The sequence below is a fragment of the Schistocerca cancellata genome, chromosome 6, assembly GCF_023864275.1.
Source record: "Schistocerca cancellata isolate TAMUIC-IGC-003103 chromosome 6, iqSchCanc2.1, whole genome shotgun sequence".
In the NCBI taxonomy this organism is placed as follows: domain Eukaryota; kingdom Metazoa; phylum Arthropoda; class Insecta; order Orthoptera; family Acrididae; genus Schistocerca; species Schistocerca cancellata.
In genome coordinates this window covers 675,727,717-675,746,609 of record NC_064631.1, presented here as the reverse complement: position 1 = coordinate 675,746,609, position 18,893 = coordinate 675,727,717, and the positions used below count along the sequence as shown (strand labels likewise).

The following is an 18,893-nucleotide window of genomic DNA, read 5'->3' as shown; positions in this document are numbered from 1 at the left end:
TACCTTATCGCCCTTATTACAATATATATCACGACAATGGCGCTGAGACCAACAAAAACTGAAAACCCTCGTAACAGAGCTCCGGAATTCAGGTTACGTTGTGGCCTACCACCAGTCTGTTCGCCAGCAGATTGTTCAGTTACTGTCACGTTGTTGGCATGTGAAACGTTCGTAGACGGAGTGACATCTTTATTTTTCTTGTCTTGTGCTGGTGGTCTGACAGATACAGATGACTTCTGTTTTTCTTCATGCAATTTGACGTCTGTTGCTGGTTCAGACCGGGAAAGTCTGCTGAATGATTCTTGTGCATTTCCAATATCTGTCTTTGCACTACACAAAATTAAACTACACAATAGCACGCACGATACTGTTATATGGGCTGTTATACGTATTGAGTTTCCTAGCATGGTTAGGCAACATTTATGATAATTAATAGCTATTGAAATACAAGTTCCTGCCGTTCTACCACGCCAAGAGCATACGTCATTCGTTTGCACCACCAGTCCACACAAATACGTTTCGCAATTTTGACACTTGGTAATCAACACAGGTGCTACAATTCCCTTAATAAGTAAAGTAAACAGAAAAGCCTCCAAACTATTTCTGTCCAATTTTTTTCCTTGTCCTGAAAGTATTTTAGTTCAATGCAAACTCAAAATAGACCTTGGCATATTTGACAGTACATAACGAAACAGAATTATTAAATGACTCGCTATCTTTTCGGGAAACAAATCACTCAAAAAAATCACACGGAAATGACTTCGTTGTTTATAAGTTCTTGAAAGTTTTATTCACGATTTACGAAACTCCTTGATTATGCACTACATTTTACTTCTCTGGTGGGACAGCCGACATGTTGAGTTTACATAGAAAGAGGACCAGCTGTGTTATTTGCGTCATATCTTTGCTCCTCGATTGTAACAGATAGGGTGTCATTGATGGCAATGGAGGAAGGTAGTTGGAACCATCTGCCAAGTGTCATTTTGTTAGAAGTTTTCACTTATTTGTCTCAAAAAGAGAGAATTAGAGCTTCGTCGACGTGTAAGCAATGGCGAGGTACACTGTTTCATTCCAGCTTCTGGCCTACAGTCCATTTTAGGCTTAAAACTAAAGATGAAGATAGTGTGTTACGAACTCGGTACCAGCTTAAACATTTTGCAACGAAATTGCGTAATGCTACAATCAGCTTTGACGCAATGGATTTGATTTGTGTACAGGAGGCTGCAAGAATAATACAAACACTTCGTAAGAATGAATCTCTTCGACGTCTTTCCTTACAGCCAAGTCATTGCAGGTTTGAAGTTCCTGACAGATTTGCTGGTGATAGGATAACTTTTATCGAAAGGTAAGTGTATGGCATCTATTTGGTAGAATATTTAACATTGCGTATGGAATGTCGAGTGCTGCTTTCCTTATCGATAATGGAATTATTCCTGGATTGTTCATGCAAATATATTGACAGCTACATGTCATCGATGTCGTAACATATGTCACTTAGTTCCATGTTATGTTAGCGAAAAGTCAAGAAATTGTAGCCTTGCACATGGAAAAACTTGTCGAAACAGTATGCAGATGTTAATATACGAAGGGTTTGTAAGAAATTTAATAACAATTACATAACAAGAGTTATTTACTATTCAATTGCTTCTACAGAGTGACTTGTAATATAAGAGATTTAAACTTAACGGAATATCTTAAAGATATTTCGCCTATATCCTACAATACGAAACATCAAATTGGTAATAATGATTGCAATGTTGCATACATTTTTTCTCTCAATATTTGGGTCTTAGATATTTACATACTATAATACATTAAAGTGATTACTATTCATTTATACAAGTAATAATAATAATCCTCTTTGTTTACACGTGTACGCTTCTACACTATAAAATCGTTTTTTTAGTGGTATGGAAGACAAATATGTGTGAGCCAATTTGTCTTTTATTCAAGATAGTCCCAATGGCCCTCTTTGCAAAACAAAATTCTTTTTGTATTATTGCTGCTGGAGTATCCCACAAACAGCAATTCCATGCTCTAAGTATGGTTCAACTAGAGCACAGTACACTATTCATACATTTGTTAGCATATCGTGAAAGCTGTTTCGTAATAAATATCACATTGCTTAGTTTGCATCAGACATTATGTATTGTCTTCATTCAAGCTTGTTGTCAACTGAATTATCAGAAATTCTATAGTAGTAATGCCAGACTTATTTCATCTATGAATATGTCTATGTGATCTTCCTTTTCTCTATTTGTGAACAGGGTGAACATTCTTTGATATATATAATAAATTATTTGGTGTGAGCCACCGTACTGTTATTTGTTGACTTCCTTCCAGTGTTCAAAGTCTTTTTCTACATCCAGTGTCATATCAGCAGCATGCAGCATTTTTTCAATCCATCTCATTGACTTCAATATTATTTAGAAATGGGTTGAACAAAAGAGGCCAAGTAAGTTACATATCCTTGAGGCGCACTGTACCATACATATTAACACTGTTTTCAGATCTAAATCCAGTTTTTTTGTCACATATTGCTTTCTGTTTACTGACATAAGATTTCATTCATTGCACCGCATGCCCACATATGCCATAGCTGTCAAATTTTTCAGTGAGAATTAATTTCCTTTATTTCTGTCAATGGTCACAAAACTTTTGGTCTGTCAGCATTGACCATCTTCAGACCTGTTCTGTAATATGTCCCATAATAAACCCATAGTGGCATCATCACAAAATATATTTCATATTAATAACTGGAACACATAAATATTAATTATTTATTATTAATCAATTTAATAATTAGTGCTGTATGGGCTAGGGGTTTCCGCATGACCATTGTGGATTTTGATAGAATTTTGTGTGCACATTTGCACATTAGTAAAGTTTGACGACACACGTTCATACTTGCAGAGATTTAGTCACTGACCCCGTAGTGCTGCTTTCAACAGTGTGCTCCTGAGTTTTCAGCAACTTTGGGATATATCTCCAGCAATATTTTCTTGTAAGAAACAAACTAGGATACGTTGTAGAATTTTTTGTGCTCTCTTTTAAGCAAAATAATAAAACAGAATTTTGTGAGCAGTTTGCTTTTTCGCAGTGTAATTTTACAGTTTATCAAAATTTCATTCTGATGAAGACATCCTTAGAGGTGTCGAAATCTTGGTCAGCGTACCATAGTTATTTGCAACTGGTTGGGTATCTCTGGAAGTAATTGTGAGATAAAATTGAAACTTTGCAAATAATAGCTTACCAATACTAGGTCTTCAAATACAGGGTGTACGTAAAGTCTGGGAACACACAACATTCGATATACAAACCACGAGTGACCCGGCAGACATCAATATGGTAATTGAATTCTTGCCGTACCCATCCCAGCATGGCATCGTCGACTGTGGCAGTCCCTTCCTGTACTCTCTTCCGGAGCTCTGCTACATCACGTGCTAGAGGTGGTACAGATCTTTAATGTGTTCCCACAGAAGTCACACGGAGTGAGATCTAGTGATTGAGGAGGCCATTTCATGAAACAGTTGTCCCCTTGTGTAGCACGGCCAATCCATCAATGCAGCAGCTCCGTGTTCAGGTGCCTACGAACTTCACAATGAAAATGGGATGGAGCCCCACCCTGCTGAAAGATGAATGGAAAGTCCGAATGTATTTGAGGCATCAGCCATTGCTGCAACATGTCAAAGTAGGAATATCCAGTGTCAGCACTCTTGGTGGAGAAGAATGGCCTGTACAGTTTTCAGCGTGACAAGGCACAAAAAACATTCACCTTTGGGGAATCACACTCAAATTGAATGCATTCGTGTGGATGTTTTGTACCCATATTCGACAATTATACCTGTTCACTTTCCCATTAGTGTGAAAAGTGGCTTTGTCGCTAAGAATTAAGCAGTCAACAATGCCATCCCCATCCTCATTAGTTGTTGCAACTGGAAACAAAACTCAAAACACTTGTTTTTGTTGTCATCATTGAGCTGCTGCACTAGCTCCAATTTGAATGGTTTCATAGAGAGCTTTTGTCGCAGGACTTACCACACTGTCATTGGAGCCATTTCGACTCCACGGGAAGCAAGACCCACAGATTTCTTTGGACTCCTTATGAATGTCTCTCGTATGCGCTCCACATTCGTTTCACTCTCACTGGGAAGTCCACTTCTCTTTGCTGGGCACAAGCAACCCGTAGTAACGAATTTGTTGAGCCAGTGGTAAATGGCCTTCCTTGTTTGGTGGCTTCTTACCGTACTTGTTTCTGAACATCTGAACTCCAACACACAGAAAGATCGCTCCGCACTTGACCTCGCCATGTTTGCGACTAGCGCTGACTGTTGGCAAATTCCGAAACTATGCTGTGGCATTATACATAAAATAACTTTCAAGGTTTCTCTTCTAAATGACATGTGAATGATATCTGTACAATGTTTGGCTCTTGTGCAATAAATAATTGAAATTGTTCCTGGACTTTATGTACACCCTGTATAAAATTCCATCCTACTACTGTTTTCCAGTAGTTTACAGGATTGAGGGCATAGTTGATGATTTTTGTAAAAATGTGTGTTTTTGCCCAAGTTCTATGAAAATGAGTTTCCTGCAAACTCTTTTAAACTATATTCATTAGGAAGATTGTGTTCTAATCCACATAAAAAAAATTTGGTTTCGCAATGCGGACATATAAGGTTCAAAAAAACACTAAGGTGGAGGAATATACAAAATACACATGTGTTCTGTCGATATTCTGACATCTTTTATTATGTTCTACGGTTGTTTAGTAGCACTCTGGGGAAGGTAATATCAAAAGTCCTGAGGCCTAGGAAGTGAAATAGTCAGAAAAAGTAGAAAGAAGTCTTTTCTGCATAATACAAAATATAACTAGTTATAAATTTCAGAATCTAACTGTGCATTACCATTGTACTGCACATCATGGTAGTAAAATTGTTGCATAACAGATGAAACACTTATATAAACTGTGCTCATATTTTAAACCACTGTATAAATTTTGGTGAAGTTCATAGAAATCTGACTTGACTTTTTTTTTTTTTTTTTTTAGGTTTCTCACTATACAGGAATTTGAGTATGTCTTTATTGTGCAATGCCATTGATGTACTAGTCTTATTCCAATTTGAAGTATAGCACATTTTGTTTGCAAATTTTGCAGATTTTTGGAACATCAGTGTACTGATAGAAAAATTATATACAAGTTTGTAGCTGTGGTCCATGGTGGCTTAAACATTGCTGTTTTCTTTTAAAGTGAGAAAACCAGCATTACTTGGCCATAGGGCCCATGGCTGATAGCTGTGCAAAAGCAGCTGTGGGTGGTTTTTCTTACCACAGGTTACCAAGTGTGATACGGGTTTCTTTACACAGGATCTCCATCCTGATGACCCATTTCTTTGGCACAGGCCAAAGCTGGAAGGAATCTTTCTTAGGATACCAAGATTATGTTTACTCAAAGTTACTTGAACTTCTTACAGCTTTCATTAATTTGCTGTTGAATGTCATGAGCAAAACTTTACTGCTATCCAAGCGAAGTCACTGATGGTGCTGGAACAACTGCAATAATGTGCTGTTCTGGAATGCAGCACCTTTCACTTCTTGGTAGCCAACTGGGTCATGTTGGAGAACAAAGCTTATTAAAGCATCCTCCTGCTCAGCAGAAGTTTCACAGATAATTCCAATCCACCAGTCCTTCACATAAATGCACACAGCATATTGTCCTGACTGAAGGTTCGATGCTGATCTCTTTCACTGCTGTCACTAATTTTGGCCAGAGACTCTGCTGGTCTAAAGTGTTATTTTTTCAATAGCCAAAAAATTGTTTTCTCTAGTTTAACTAGAGTGTAGTTCCACTAGTGTGCCCATATTTAAACCTCTGTTCTCGTAACACTTCATTTCAGTTTCTTCTTTGATGATGAAAGAAAATTTAATGCCATTAGAAGCTCAGATTATTAGAGCAACAAAAAAGATAAAAACTATCCTTTTTATTGGATTCTTCATTCTATTTCATTTTTCATAAAAAGAATTTTGTAGAGCTAAATGCTTTAGAGATGTTTAAAAACTCAAAAAAGACTGCTTACTAGCAGTTGCTTTGACAATCTCATTTCCTAGTCAACGGGAGTTTTGATATTACCAAAGAGTAGTACACAATTGTAGATAATAAAAGCTGTCCAATATAATTTTAATATCAGTTGAATATGGCTATATTTTAGTGCACTTTCATCGTGTTGTCAGTTTTAGGGCCTTATGTGCTCACACTTTAAAACCATACCTAGTTTTTTAGTTGGTTTAGAACGTGGTCTTTCTAATGAACTTGGTTTAAATGAGTTTGCAGACAAACTGACCACTTCACACCTAATGAGGACACCCTCAACATGATGATTCCATGGAACTGCAATGGATGCTACTGGCACTTGCTAAAACTAAACTAATTTCTTTCCAAGAAACAAACTTCAGTGATGACCATTCCCCAACTGTCTGAGATCAATGTGCATTGTGCATTCTGTTGGAACCACATTGCCACAGAGAGCATCTGGAGAGGTCTGTACATTGATTTGTGCAGATGTTTTCATTGACTGAATTCCCCTCCATTAAACATTGCAAGTAATAGCAGTGGAAGTGCGAATGTCAGCAGCGATCACCATTTGTAACTTTTACCTCCTGACAGGGCACTCTCTTGAGATGACCACAGTAATTCAACTACTCTCCCCCTCTTTCCCACTGCTTGTGGACTTAAATGTACACCACTACCATCTGTGGGTAAATGCCACTTCTTCTCAGTGACAGTGCTCCTACCCACTTCAGCACTCCCCATAGCACATTTTGGGCTGTTGGCCTTGCGATCTCTTCCCCCAGTCCCATGGATTTGATGCTACAGTGGTCGCTGCATGGCCATCTTTGTGACAGTGGCCACTTTTCAGTAGTGCTGACACTTTCTTGTTACTGACTGATAGACCAAGTACCGTGTTGGGCTCTACAAAGAGCCAACTGGTATTTGTATACTTCTGCTGCTGTCTCAGGCCGCTCTGTCAGAATGCAGTGACAAGATTGTGGGAGATGCCTGGGACATGATCATGCATGCCACTGGAACTGCTATTCCCCTTTCTGCAGGTCCCCCCTCTGCTGCTAGTTGGTGCCATGGTGAGTCAAAGACTTTGCAACACTTCTTCAGGATAGTGTAAGGCCCCTGCAACATCTCAAGTGACATCCTCTTCAGACCATTGTCTTCACTTTTAAGTGGCTTTATGCTATGGCTTTCTATCTAATTAAATGGTATAAGAAGAAATGCTGGGGGTGCTACATCTCTTGCTTGGAAAAGTATACCACTTCACATCAAGTGTGGACCAATCTCCATAGTCTTTGACTGCCAAAGATGAAAAACTGTTCCATTTCTTTCTTCATGATGTGTGTGTTTACGCTGAATGCCTTTTGTCCCACTTTGTGACAGTGTTGGCATTCTTCTAATCCAGCTACCTTTTTTGAATGTGTAAAAGTCAAGCTGTGGGCATCTCTATAGCCACTCCCCCTCCCCCCCCCCCCCCCCCACTTCTCTGTTATGGCAAATCATAAAATAAAGCTTTTAGTGATTGGAAACTGCATCAGTGGAAACTGCATCAGGCTCTAGACCAGGGATCCCCAAACTCTTTTGGACAAGGGACCCCTTTTCCAAAATGAACTGTTACCTCAGACCCCCTTGGCCAAATTACCTACCCCCTTATTCATAATGGTCCGCTAACTTAAAATACCTAGGTACTAAGGTACCTCATTGACCCCCAAAATCAGTTTTTGTTTATGTCGACTCCTAGGAAACCGATATCGACCCCTTGGGGTCGATATCGACCACTTTGGGGATCCCTGCTCTAGACTTGTCACACGATACATCCCCAGGCCCTCATTTGATTCATAATATGATCCAACATCTGACTAGTACTTAAAGATCCATCTATTCTGGACCTTCAAATGTATTTGGAAGAAAGTGTTTTTTATGTTGGGTTCTTGAATCATGGGGTGTTTCGTCCCCCTATCAGTGCAGTTTATGAGAAGGATGTTTCACAACCACCCATCTGATTAGGTTGGACTCGGCTTTTCCTAAATGCCAGCACCTCATTGCAGTCTTTCATGACATAAGTCACGCGACATCACTTGGTGCCATCACATTTTACTTACCCTCTATGATTGGGATTTTCAAGGCTTACTATCAGTTTTTATCCCAGTAGTACACCAATCAGCTCCCAAGGATTGCAAGAGAATTGTGTTTTGCAGCGTTCCAAGCTGAGTATTAATCTTTCTCATCGCTATCAGTGGGCTAGTGAGCTTTGTCGTTCCACTCCTGCTGTATGTTGAAGTTTCACATTTACTGCAGCTCCCAGTCTGTAGCGTTGGCAAAATTCCAGCACCAAGGCACCATCTGCAGGGTTTTTCCTGTCATGCTTTCCCATGACTTCCAGTTCTCCTCTGTGAAATTGCAACTCGTACATTTTTATCATTGTACCACGGTCCATCCTGATCTGAAACTGTACTTGGATGTCCAGAGCTTTGACACCATTACAGAGTCCCTACTTTGGGGACTGTTATTTGATAAAAAGTTGATGTGGCTGACCCATGTTCATCAACTTAAGACTGGCTGCATCCGAAAGCTATGTGCTTCTTTGCTCACACCTCTTTGTATGCTGATTGTGCTACCCTCATCAGTATTTACCATGCCCTGGTCTCATCCTATTTGAACAATGGTTACCAGGTTTATGCCTCGGCGGCATTTTCAGCTTTTGCGTTTATTGGGCCCTGTCCAATCATCATAGAGTAAGACTGGCCGCTGACACTTTCTGGACTAGTCCCTTAGACAGTCTCCTTGCCAAAGCAGACATCTTCCCCCTTCAGTTCAGATGGTAGAAACACTCTCACAGTTAGGTGTCACCATCCAACAATTTCCTATCATCCAACTTACCAAATTATTGTTGTGTACAAGTGAAATGGGCCACAAGGGCGTTAACTTCCTGATACCCGTTCTTAAGTGGTCTTACCATTTGTAATGTATCTTGATCTCTGGTGTCCTCACACACTTCATTGTGGTGTATGAAACTTATTCAGCCACTGATCACTTCTTTTGCCGCACTGGTTTCTACCTTTTGTCCACTAGAGGGTCCACAATGACCTGTGTGGTACTGTCCCTCCCTCATTGTTACTCCCCTGGGTGTCCACCCAGAGGGGTTCTCAGTTACGCTGACTGGGATGGGTTCACAACTGCTGTAGTCCTTATCTTCCCATCACAAGGTAGTATTGATGCAGCTGCTCAGCATAACAGCAGCCATTCATGGGGCAGCCAACCAAACTGTCACCTCTTCCTCGGGATCCCCCTGTCTGAAGACGGAACCCTCATAGACCCTAGAGATTGCTGCGGCCATTAGACACCGTAGGCAGGCTCTCCAATGCAATAAGTGGCACCCTGCACTGGAGCACCTTAGTGCGTTTAAATGACTCCGTGCCTGCATCAGCTACCTCATAAAATGATGAAAGCAAAAATTCTGAGAACAGTACGTGTCCAACATTGCATTACATACCTCTCCATCACAGGTGTGGACAAAGGTCAGATGCCTCTATGGCTTCCAGTCACCTGCAGTTGTACCAAGTATTTCTTTAGATGGTACCATTTATACTGATCCAGACTCTGTTGCCAAACATATTGCTGAGCATTATGCTCAGGCATCTGCATCTGAGAACTACTGCCCCACCTTTCGGCTCATAAAACAGCAGGTGGAGCGGAAGCACTTATCTTTTACTAACCGCCACTTGGGTGCTGTAGCCTATTGCCCTGATATGGCCCCAGGGCCAGTCCATGTCCACAACCAAATCATGATGCATCTCTCTGTGGATTGTCACCATCACGTCCTTGCCCTCTTCAATCAGATCTGTAATGAGGGTGAGTTCACATCTCGGTGGCATGATAGTTCTGGTGCTGAACCTGGGTAAGAACCCTCTAGAGACACAGCTTTTGCCCAGTCAGCCTTACCAACATTTTCTGCAAGTTGCTAGACTGCATGGTTAGCAAGTGCCTGCATTGTCTCCTCATTTCTTGGGGCATTTTGGCTGCATCTCAGGACAGTTTTTGCAAAGACCACTCCACTGCTGATAATTTGCTGCACCTGGAGTCAACCATCCAGACGACATGTGCACATTATCAGTATCTCACCACTAACGTTTTTGACCTACAGAAGGCTTATGATGTGACATGGCATCATCAAATCCTTACTATGTTACATGATTGGGATCTCCAGAATCCACTCCTGATTTTTGCCAATAATTTCCTGTCGCACTATACATTCTGGATTGAAGTGGGTGCTTCTCAGAACCCCCCCCCCCCCATATCCAAGAAAACTTGTGCCGCAGGGCTCTGCACTGAGTATCCCCCTTTTTCTGGTGGCCATAAATTGTCTAGTGGCACCTGTGCGGTCTTTGGTATTGCCCTCTTTGTATGTTGATGATCTTAGCTTTTATTGTTGTTGCCGATCATCGCCTACAGGGTGCCATATGAAAGGTGCAGTCATGGGCTCTCACCAATGGCTTTCAGTTTTCAGCCACCAAGACTCATGTTATGCACTACTGTCGCCATTGTACTGCCCATCCACACCCAGAGCTTTCCCTAGGTGATCAATTAGTGCATGTAGTTGACACACACCACTTTTTGGCACTGATCTTAGATTTTCAGCTAACATGGCGGCCCCATCTTAGCTGACTTAAGTTAAAATGCTGGTGACACCTCAGTACACTATGTTGCCTCAGGAAGACTTACTGGGGAGCAGATTTCTCTATCCTTTTGCGACTCTACAAAGCTCTGATTCTGTCCTGTCTTCATTATGGGGGTGTTGCGTATGGTTCACCATCACCCTTAGCATTGCAGATACTGGACGCCACTCCCCCAGTGCGGCCCTTTAAGTGCTGGAAGTTTGGGCATATGTCTTCCTGCTGTACTTCCAGCATCACATGTCGAGATTGTGGATGTCCATCCTATTCCATGTGCCCTGCCTCCCATCTGTGTCAGCTGTGGAGAGCATCATTCCCCTTGCTCACCAGAACGAGAAAGGAAAATCATGGAATATGAGACCCTGGACCAACTGACCTACACTGAGGCCAGGAGGAAATTTGAACACCTACATCCTCTGGCTATGACCACCTCTTATGCTGCTGCTACGAGAACAGTTGTAGCCCCATCAGTTATGCGAGTTCCAGTCGGCTCTCAGAGCTGGAAGACTACACCTGCCCCCTTGATGGTGAGGGGCACTTCCCTCACTGTTGCTACCGCACCACCTACCTCGGGAGCACTGTCTCCCCAACCGTCTGGGACACCAGTCCCCACTTACCACCTGGGGAAGTGCAAGTCTTCTTCGGCTTATCTCAGTTGAAAGGGGTCCCTTGGGTCACTCCCTTCCCAGGTTTCTTCTAGTGGGAAAGATGACACATGCCAGTGGCTGAAGTGCCCAAAGGCAGCTGGTTGTAAGGCTTCATGATCATCCTCCATCCCGGAGACGGAATCAGTGAAGTCCTCCCAGCAAGAGAAACCCAAGTATCAGTGAGAGAAATCCAGAAAGAATACCCCCAAAGCCAAAGGAATTGCAGTGGCACACACACCACTGCTGCCTACAAGCTCTGTGTCTGAGGATGAGGTGAAGATTCTAGTGTCCGCTGAGGACCTAGATCTCGCCAGACCCTCAGACACAATGGATATAACCTATTCGGGAAATAGGTCAGTGGCAGCAGGTGACCCTGAGCACAGACTGCCTCATTCAGTGTTTCATGCCTTCCCAGTCTCTCACGATCATGTCATCCTCCAATGGAATTGCAGAAGTTTTTCCCACCACCTGGCTGAGCTATGGCAACTGTTAAGCTTTACACCTGCTTTCTGCATTGCCCTCCAGGAAACCTGGTTCACAGCAATGTGGACCCCTGCCCTTCGAGGCTAAAGGGGATAATACAAGAACCGTAGCAAATATAATAGTCAGGTGGAGTTAGTGTTTATGTCCTCAACTTGGTATGTTGTGAAACTGTGCCCCTTCAAACTCCTCTTGAAGCTGTGGCTGTAGGGTATGGACAATGCAGGAAATAACTGTCTGAAACGTATATCTCCCACCAGATGGTGCAATACCCCTGAACATATTGGCTGCACTGATTGATCAACTCCCTAAACCTTTCCTACTTTTGGGATATTTTAATGCCTATAACCCCTTATGGGGTAGCACCAGGTGGGTAGCCTTCATCTCTGCTGTCACCATTGAATCTTCCCTATGTGTTGCCATCGATGTTGTAATTGAGCAGGTCACTGCAACGATAATTTCTGTGGCAGAAAACATGATCCCTCGTTCTCTAGGTTGCTCCCAGTGACACAGTCCTTTGGTAGTCACTGGAAGTTGCTTAGGCAATTAAAGAGCGCCGGCAAGCCCTACAGCGACCCTTCCCTAGAGCACCTAATAGCCTTTAAGTGGCTCCGTGCCCACGTTCTCCTGCTTATAAAACAATGGAAACAGGAGTGTTGGGAGAGGTATGTGTTGACCATTGGGTGCCATACATCACCTTCCAAGGTCTGGATGAAGATCAGACATCTTTTTGGGTACCAGAACTGAACAGGTGTCCCAGGCATTAACATCAATGGCGTGCTCTCTGCTGAAACAAATGTGATTGCTGAGCACTGTACTCGAGCCTCTGCATCAGAGAACTACCCCCCAGCCTTTCGCACCCTCAAACAGCAGATGGAAAGGAAATTCCTCTCGTTCACTACACGCCACAGTCCCATTTACAGAGTGGGAGATCCTCAGTGCCCTTGAACATAGCCCTGACACAGCTCCTGGGCCAGATCAGATCCACAGTCAGATGATTAAACATCTCTCACCTGACTACAAGCAATATCTCCTAGTCATCTTGAACTGGATCTGGTGCAATGGTGTCTTCAAATGGCAGGAGAGCGTCGTCATTCTGGTGCTGAAACCCAATAAAAATCTGCTGGGGGTGGATAGCTATTGGCCCATAAACCTCACCAGGGTTCTTCGTAAGCTGCTGGGACATACGATGTGTCGGCATTTGAGTTGGGTCCTGGAGGCACGTGGCCTAATGGCTTCCGCCAGGGTCACTCTAGCACTGACGATCGTATGCCCTCGAGTCTGCCATCTGAATACCAGATGCCAACACCTGGTTGCCGTCTTTTTTGACTTAGGTAAAGCATACGACACGACCTGGCGACATCGTATCCTTGCCACACTGTATGAGTGGGGTCTCCGGTGCTGGCTCCCGATTTTTATCCAAAACTCCCTTCCACTCCATACTTTCCATGTCCAAGTTGGTGCCTCCCATAGTTCCCCCCATATTCAGGAGAATGGCGTTCCGCAGGGCTCCGTATAGAGGGTATCTCTATTTTTAGTGGCCATTAACAGTCTCGCAGCAGCTGTAGGGCTGTCGGTCTCCCCTTCTCTGTATACAGATGACTTCTGCATTTCGTATTGCTTCTCAAGTACTGGTTTTGCTGAGCAGTCTACAGGGAGCTATTCACAAGGCGCAGTCATAGGCTCTAGCCCACGGCCTCTAGTTTTCAGGCATGAAGTCGTGTGTCGTGCACTTATGTCAGCGTTGTACCGTTCATCCGGGACCTGAACTTTATCTTAATGATGATCCACTCACTGTAGTGGAGACGTATCGATTCTTAGGACTGGTTTTTGACGCACGATTGGCTTGGCTACGTCACCTTCGTCAATTTAAGCGGAAGTCTGGCAGCACCTCATTGCCCTCTGTTGCCTGAGCAACACCAACTGGGGTGCAGATCGCTGTATGCTGCTGCAGCTCTACAGAGCCCTTGTTCAATCCTGCCTTGACTATGGGAGTCTGGTTTACGGTTCAGCGGCACCCTGAGCATTGTGTTTACTTGACCCAGTGCACCACTATGGCGTTTGCCTAGTGGCAGGAGCCATTAGAACGAGTCGGTGACCAGTGTCCTGGTGGAGGCCGGAATCCCTCCATTGCGTATCCGACGTGCACAACTGCTCGCCAGTAGTTCTCCTGAACATCTGAATTACTGTTTCCTTTTCACACCCGAAGTGTGCGATCCCTTCTTTCTGAAGTGGAGTCCTTCCCTTTACCACCTCTGCTTGAGGTCCATTCACATACACCTCCATGGTGTACACCTCGGTTGAAGCTTTGTCTGGACCTTTTGCATGGGCCAGAGGACTCCGTTACCCCACCGCTTTCTTTATGTGTTCTGGGGCTCTGAAGTTGTTTACACCGATGGCTGACGGTAATTTTGGCTTCGCCTATGTCTCCAGAGGCCATATTGAACAGCATCCCTTACCTGCTGGCTGCAGTGTATTCACTGTAGAGCTTTATGGCCATATCTCGTGCACTTCAGTACATCCGTCCCTGTTCTGGAGAGTTATTTCTTTTGTTCTGACTCCCTGAGCAGCTTACAAGCTATCAGCCAGCCCTACCCTTGCCATCCTTTGGTAGGGAACATCCAGGAGTCCATCGTTGCCCTGGAACATTTCAGTCATTCAGTGGTGTTTGTGTGGGCCACAGAACACGTCGGAATCCCAGTCAATGAACTTGCCGACAGGCTGGCCAAACAGGCTATGTGGAAACTGCTCCTGGAGATGGGCATTTCTGAAACTGACCTGCATTCTGTTTTATGCTGCAAGGTTTTTTGGCTTTGGGAGACAGAGTGGCATAACAGTATGCAGAACAAACTGCGTGTCATTTAGGAGAAGTCTTCCCTGTGGGCTTCTCACAGGGAATCAGTTGTCCTTTGTCGGCTCCGCATTGGCCATACGTGTCTCACACATGGTTACCTCCTCCGTCACAAGGACCCACCTCAGTGTTGCTGTGGCTCTCAAATGACAGTTGTCCACCTCTTGCTGGACTGTCCACTTTCAGCCGCTCTGTGGCAGACTTTTAACTTTCCCAGCACCTTACCTTTGGTGCTGGGCAACAGTGCCTCAAAAGCAGCTTTAGTTTTAAGTTTTATTCGTGAGGGTGGGTTTTATCATTTGATCTGAGTTTTAGCGCATGTCCTTTGTCCCTCTGTGTCCTCCACCCTAGGGCTTCTAGGGCGGAGGTTTTAAGGTGTTGCAGAGTTGCTGACTTCTCCTTTTTTATTGTCGTGGTCAGCCAGCCAAGGTAATCTGCTTTCTTGTTTTTAATCTCTTCTCCCTGTTTCTTGCATCTCTCTGTGGTTTCTTGACCTGTTTTGTCCTGTGTAGTGTTTGTTGCCCTTCTGTCATTCTTCTGGTTCTTCTTTTCCCCTGTTATTGTGCCACACGTCTTTGTCTTCTTCTTTCCCTTGGGTAATTGTTCTACTGGGAACAAGGGACCGATGATATCGCAGTTTGGTCTCTGTCCCCCTTTTAAACCAACCAACCAACCAACCAACCTGGAAAGATGCTCCAAACCCCACTACAGTGACCCAGAACTGGGTTTACAATTGCTGCACACCTCGAATGTGTCTGTTGGAAATTGCAACTTCCTCCACTGTCGCCTCTGGTCAGGGAGACATCACATCTGCCCCCATGGCTTGTGCCCCAACCTTCGATTTGTCTCGAAGTGTCCTTTGATCCAAAAGATTCCATTGACTCCATGATTTTTCACTGCCTGTTCTTGACTCTCCTTGAGATGTATCCGGTCTCCGAAGTGGTATTCAACAAAGACTCAACAGTTGACGGATGAACAGGCTTTGCATACACATATGTATGGTGTAGTGAAATCCACTCTATGCCAAACAGCTGCAGTGTCTTCACTGCTGAATTGACAGCCATTAAACTAGCCCTCAGCCATGTTCGTTTCTGCACTGGCAAGAGTATCGTAATCTGTTGTGACTCCCTTAGCAGCCTTCAGGATATAGACCAGTGCTGCTCTCCTCATCCAGTGGTTACGGCTATCCAGGATCATGTCTCTGACTTCCATCAAGCTGGATGGCCATTTATTTTTGTTTGGACCCCCAGTCGTGTTGGGATTTTGGGAAATAAATGAGCTGACCGGTTGGGCAGGCTGGCCACCAGGATGCCAATTTTGGAAATGGGCACCCCAGAATCGGGCCTTTGGTCTTTTATACACCATAGATTGCTGGAAGTCTGGAACTCACAATGGTCTGCCCTGATCTTCCCAAACAAACTGATGAAATCAAGGAGACCACAAATGTGTGGCAGTTCTTGTTGTGTGCCTCTCACAGGGAATTCACTGTCCTTTCACCTCTGCATTCACCTTACTTGGCAGACCCACGGCCACATTCTCAGACGTGAGGATCCCCCTGACTGCTGATGCGGAGCCCGCCTGACAGTGGCCCACTCACTCGTAGACTTCCCTAATTTGGCTGCTTTGAGGCGGCATCTTAATCTTCCTGGCACGTTCCCTCTGGTGCTGGCAGACACTGCCAAATCGGCTGATCTGGTGTTACGTTTTGCCCGTGAAGGTGATTTCTATTCATCCCTGTAATGTAGGGTTTTTTGGCCCCATTGACAATGTGAGGGTCTGGTGGGGGCAACCTCGTCTCCACCCCAGGGGTTCCTTGTCAGCCTTTGCTCATTGGGAAGCTTGCCTCTACTCTTTCCACTATTTTCTTCTCTTTATTGTTTTTCATTTCTTGGTTTTAACACTTTGTTTTGACTGATCTTTTAATGACTTGTCTGTGCTGTTTTTTTTTTTTTTTTTTTTTTCCCGCAACAAACGAACCAACCAAACAACCAACCAACCAATCCATTGTGTAGTACCAGACTTACTTGAATAACACAGAGGGGCCTGCCAAACTCAACACCCATATCTAAGGAAAGGATTATGATCAACATTATCACATGCCGCACTCCATCAAGAGTCGAGTTAGAATTTAACCCAGAATGTTTGTACATTGTCTCGTGATCAAGAACATTATGCTTCTACGAGTTAAGCCACTTGCCAGCCAAATACTAGTGATAAAAGTTTGTTCCACCATCACAGTTTTCCATGCAGATTGAACACCACGAAACAGTTGTGCAGTTTATCCTTGACTGTAGTGCCAGGTTTACATTCATGAATTTGATTAAAAATTTTTAAATTTTTCCATTATTCAGTGACTTCTGATATAGACTGGGTGTTTGCTCGAAAAATGGAAATCTTTGTATTTGTTAAATATTGACAGGACATATCTAGTGTAGCTGTATAGTTTTCATTCATTTCCCTTTGTTTGTTTGTTTGTTTGTGTGTGTTTTTTAAGACACACATCACGTGTCTCAGAAGATTGCCATTTGTGACAAGGATACTGATGAAGATGCTGTCGGACAGTGTATTACCTTCCAAAACTGTAGGAAAAGTTAAACTGGATAGCAGGCCACAGTACTTCAATTTCATAGTGGAAATGTTATTTAGGTGTTTTGAATTTGGATTTCTGAATTTTACTTGAATTGAAGCTTTCTTAGTGAGTCACCAATGGGCAGATCCGATTATACGATGTTATGGAAAGCAGTTACAGAACTTGTTGTCCTCGGTGTTTATTCCAACATAAAACAAATCAGTGTGTTGAAATATACTAGCAGAGGATTGTTGGATGTGAAAGAAAGCTTAACAGGAATGACAGGATACAACTTGCAGAGTATATGAGTAAACATCAAACACAGTGCTGAGGACAAAGATGTGGATCACAAATAGAAAAATTCAAAAGCATCATACAACATGCATTAGAGAAGTATGTTCCAAAAATGTCTTAAGGGATGGGAAATAACCATGTTAGAAAACTTCTATGTAAACAAAGAGAGCTTAATCACAGATTCAAGAAATGTCAAACTATAGCTGACAAACAAACAGTAAACAAAGGAAAACTTAGCACAAGGAGAGCAATGAGAGAAATGTTCACAAAGTGTGGTCAACCCATGTAACTAAAAAGCTCTAAGAGGTTTTGGTTTTATATAAAATCGATAAGTGGTTCGAAATCATCTGTTCAGTCACTAAGTACCCATAATGGCATCAAAATTATAAATAATGTAGAAGGCCGAAATGCAGAATTTGGTCTTCTGAAATTCCCCATGTTCACCAGTTTGCCCAGTTTTCAAGGAAGAACAGAATATCCAGGAATACAAATCTATTGACCTCATGCTATATGCTGAGGCACAGAAAAAATATGAACACCTAGATCCGGTGGATACACCATTGAGTTAAGACATTGGCTGGTGGAGGGGGGGGGGGGGTCATGTAGGCAGCATTGGCTGTGGAAGGGGAGGGGAGGGGGTTCCCAGCAAATCTGTAAATAATTAATGAAACATGTATAACTGCTGCTATTGCTCAAACTGTTGCTGCTGTTGTAGCAGTTGAACTAATGCCAGTTTGATTTCACTTGTGAAAGACATGCGCAGAACGAACTACCCCGTTTCGCAAAACTGCTGTATCTACAGTCTTTAGGTGCGCAAGTCGCCCAATGTGGCATCGAATACAATAAGTAGTTGCCCTTGGCGGCCAAACTTTTCCGAATGGGGGACTTCCGGCCCACAATGCTGTTTACTCATTTCCATTTTTCCATTGAAAGCCTCTACATTAAAAAAAATATTATCTTGGTTGATACCTGCAAGGCAAATACTTCAAAGATTGGAGAAACATTAACCCAACTGTTATCTGCCCAAGTACAGGGTCCTGTCACTGATAACTGAATGCACACCTGCACCAAGCTGGTCTGAATAAAGAATAAAGAACATTTGTGTTTAGTGGAGAAGATGCAAGTGGACAAAGCTGTGCTTTCAGCAGCCAAATGTATTCGTATTTCTTGGCCGGACACTGGCTGCGGGTAATGGTGGCACACTTACTTCATCCAGAAACCGCTAGCACTGAATACAAACACTGTGATGGCGGATTGCACAGGCCCGCGCCACACACGTGAAAGGCAAAGGTCCCGAGTTCTGAGTCTCAGTGCGACA

At 43.3% G+C, this 18,893-nt stretch overlaps 2 protein-coding genes across 3 annotated transcripts in view; one reads left to right on the top strand and one right to left on the bottom strand.

Moving 5' to 3' along the window:
* Nucleotides 1–872, bottom strand: part of LOC126191391 (membrane protein FAM174A-like) — a 39,323-nt gene extending 38,451 nt beyond the window's left edge. The window contains exon 1 of the mRNA XM_049932250.1: nt 4–872. Coding sequence (XP_049788207.1) covers nt 4–407 — 404 coding nt within the window. The 5' untranslated portion in view covers nt 408–872. The remainder of the gene's footprint in view (nt 1–3) is intronic.
* A 41-nt stretch (nt 873–913) lies between these two features.
* The window catches only part of LOC126190701 (F-box only protein 33), a 124,461-nt gene continuing 106,481 nt past the window's right edge, over nt 914–18,893 (top strand). For both annotated transcript variants that reach the window (XM_049931168.1, XM_049931167.1), the window contains exon 1: nt 914–1,345. In XM_049931168.1, the coding sequence (XP_049787125.1) occupies nt 939–1,345 (407 nt within the window). In that variant the 5' untranslated portion in view covers nt 914–938. The remainder of the gene's footprint in view (nt 1,346–18,893) is intronic.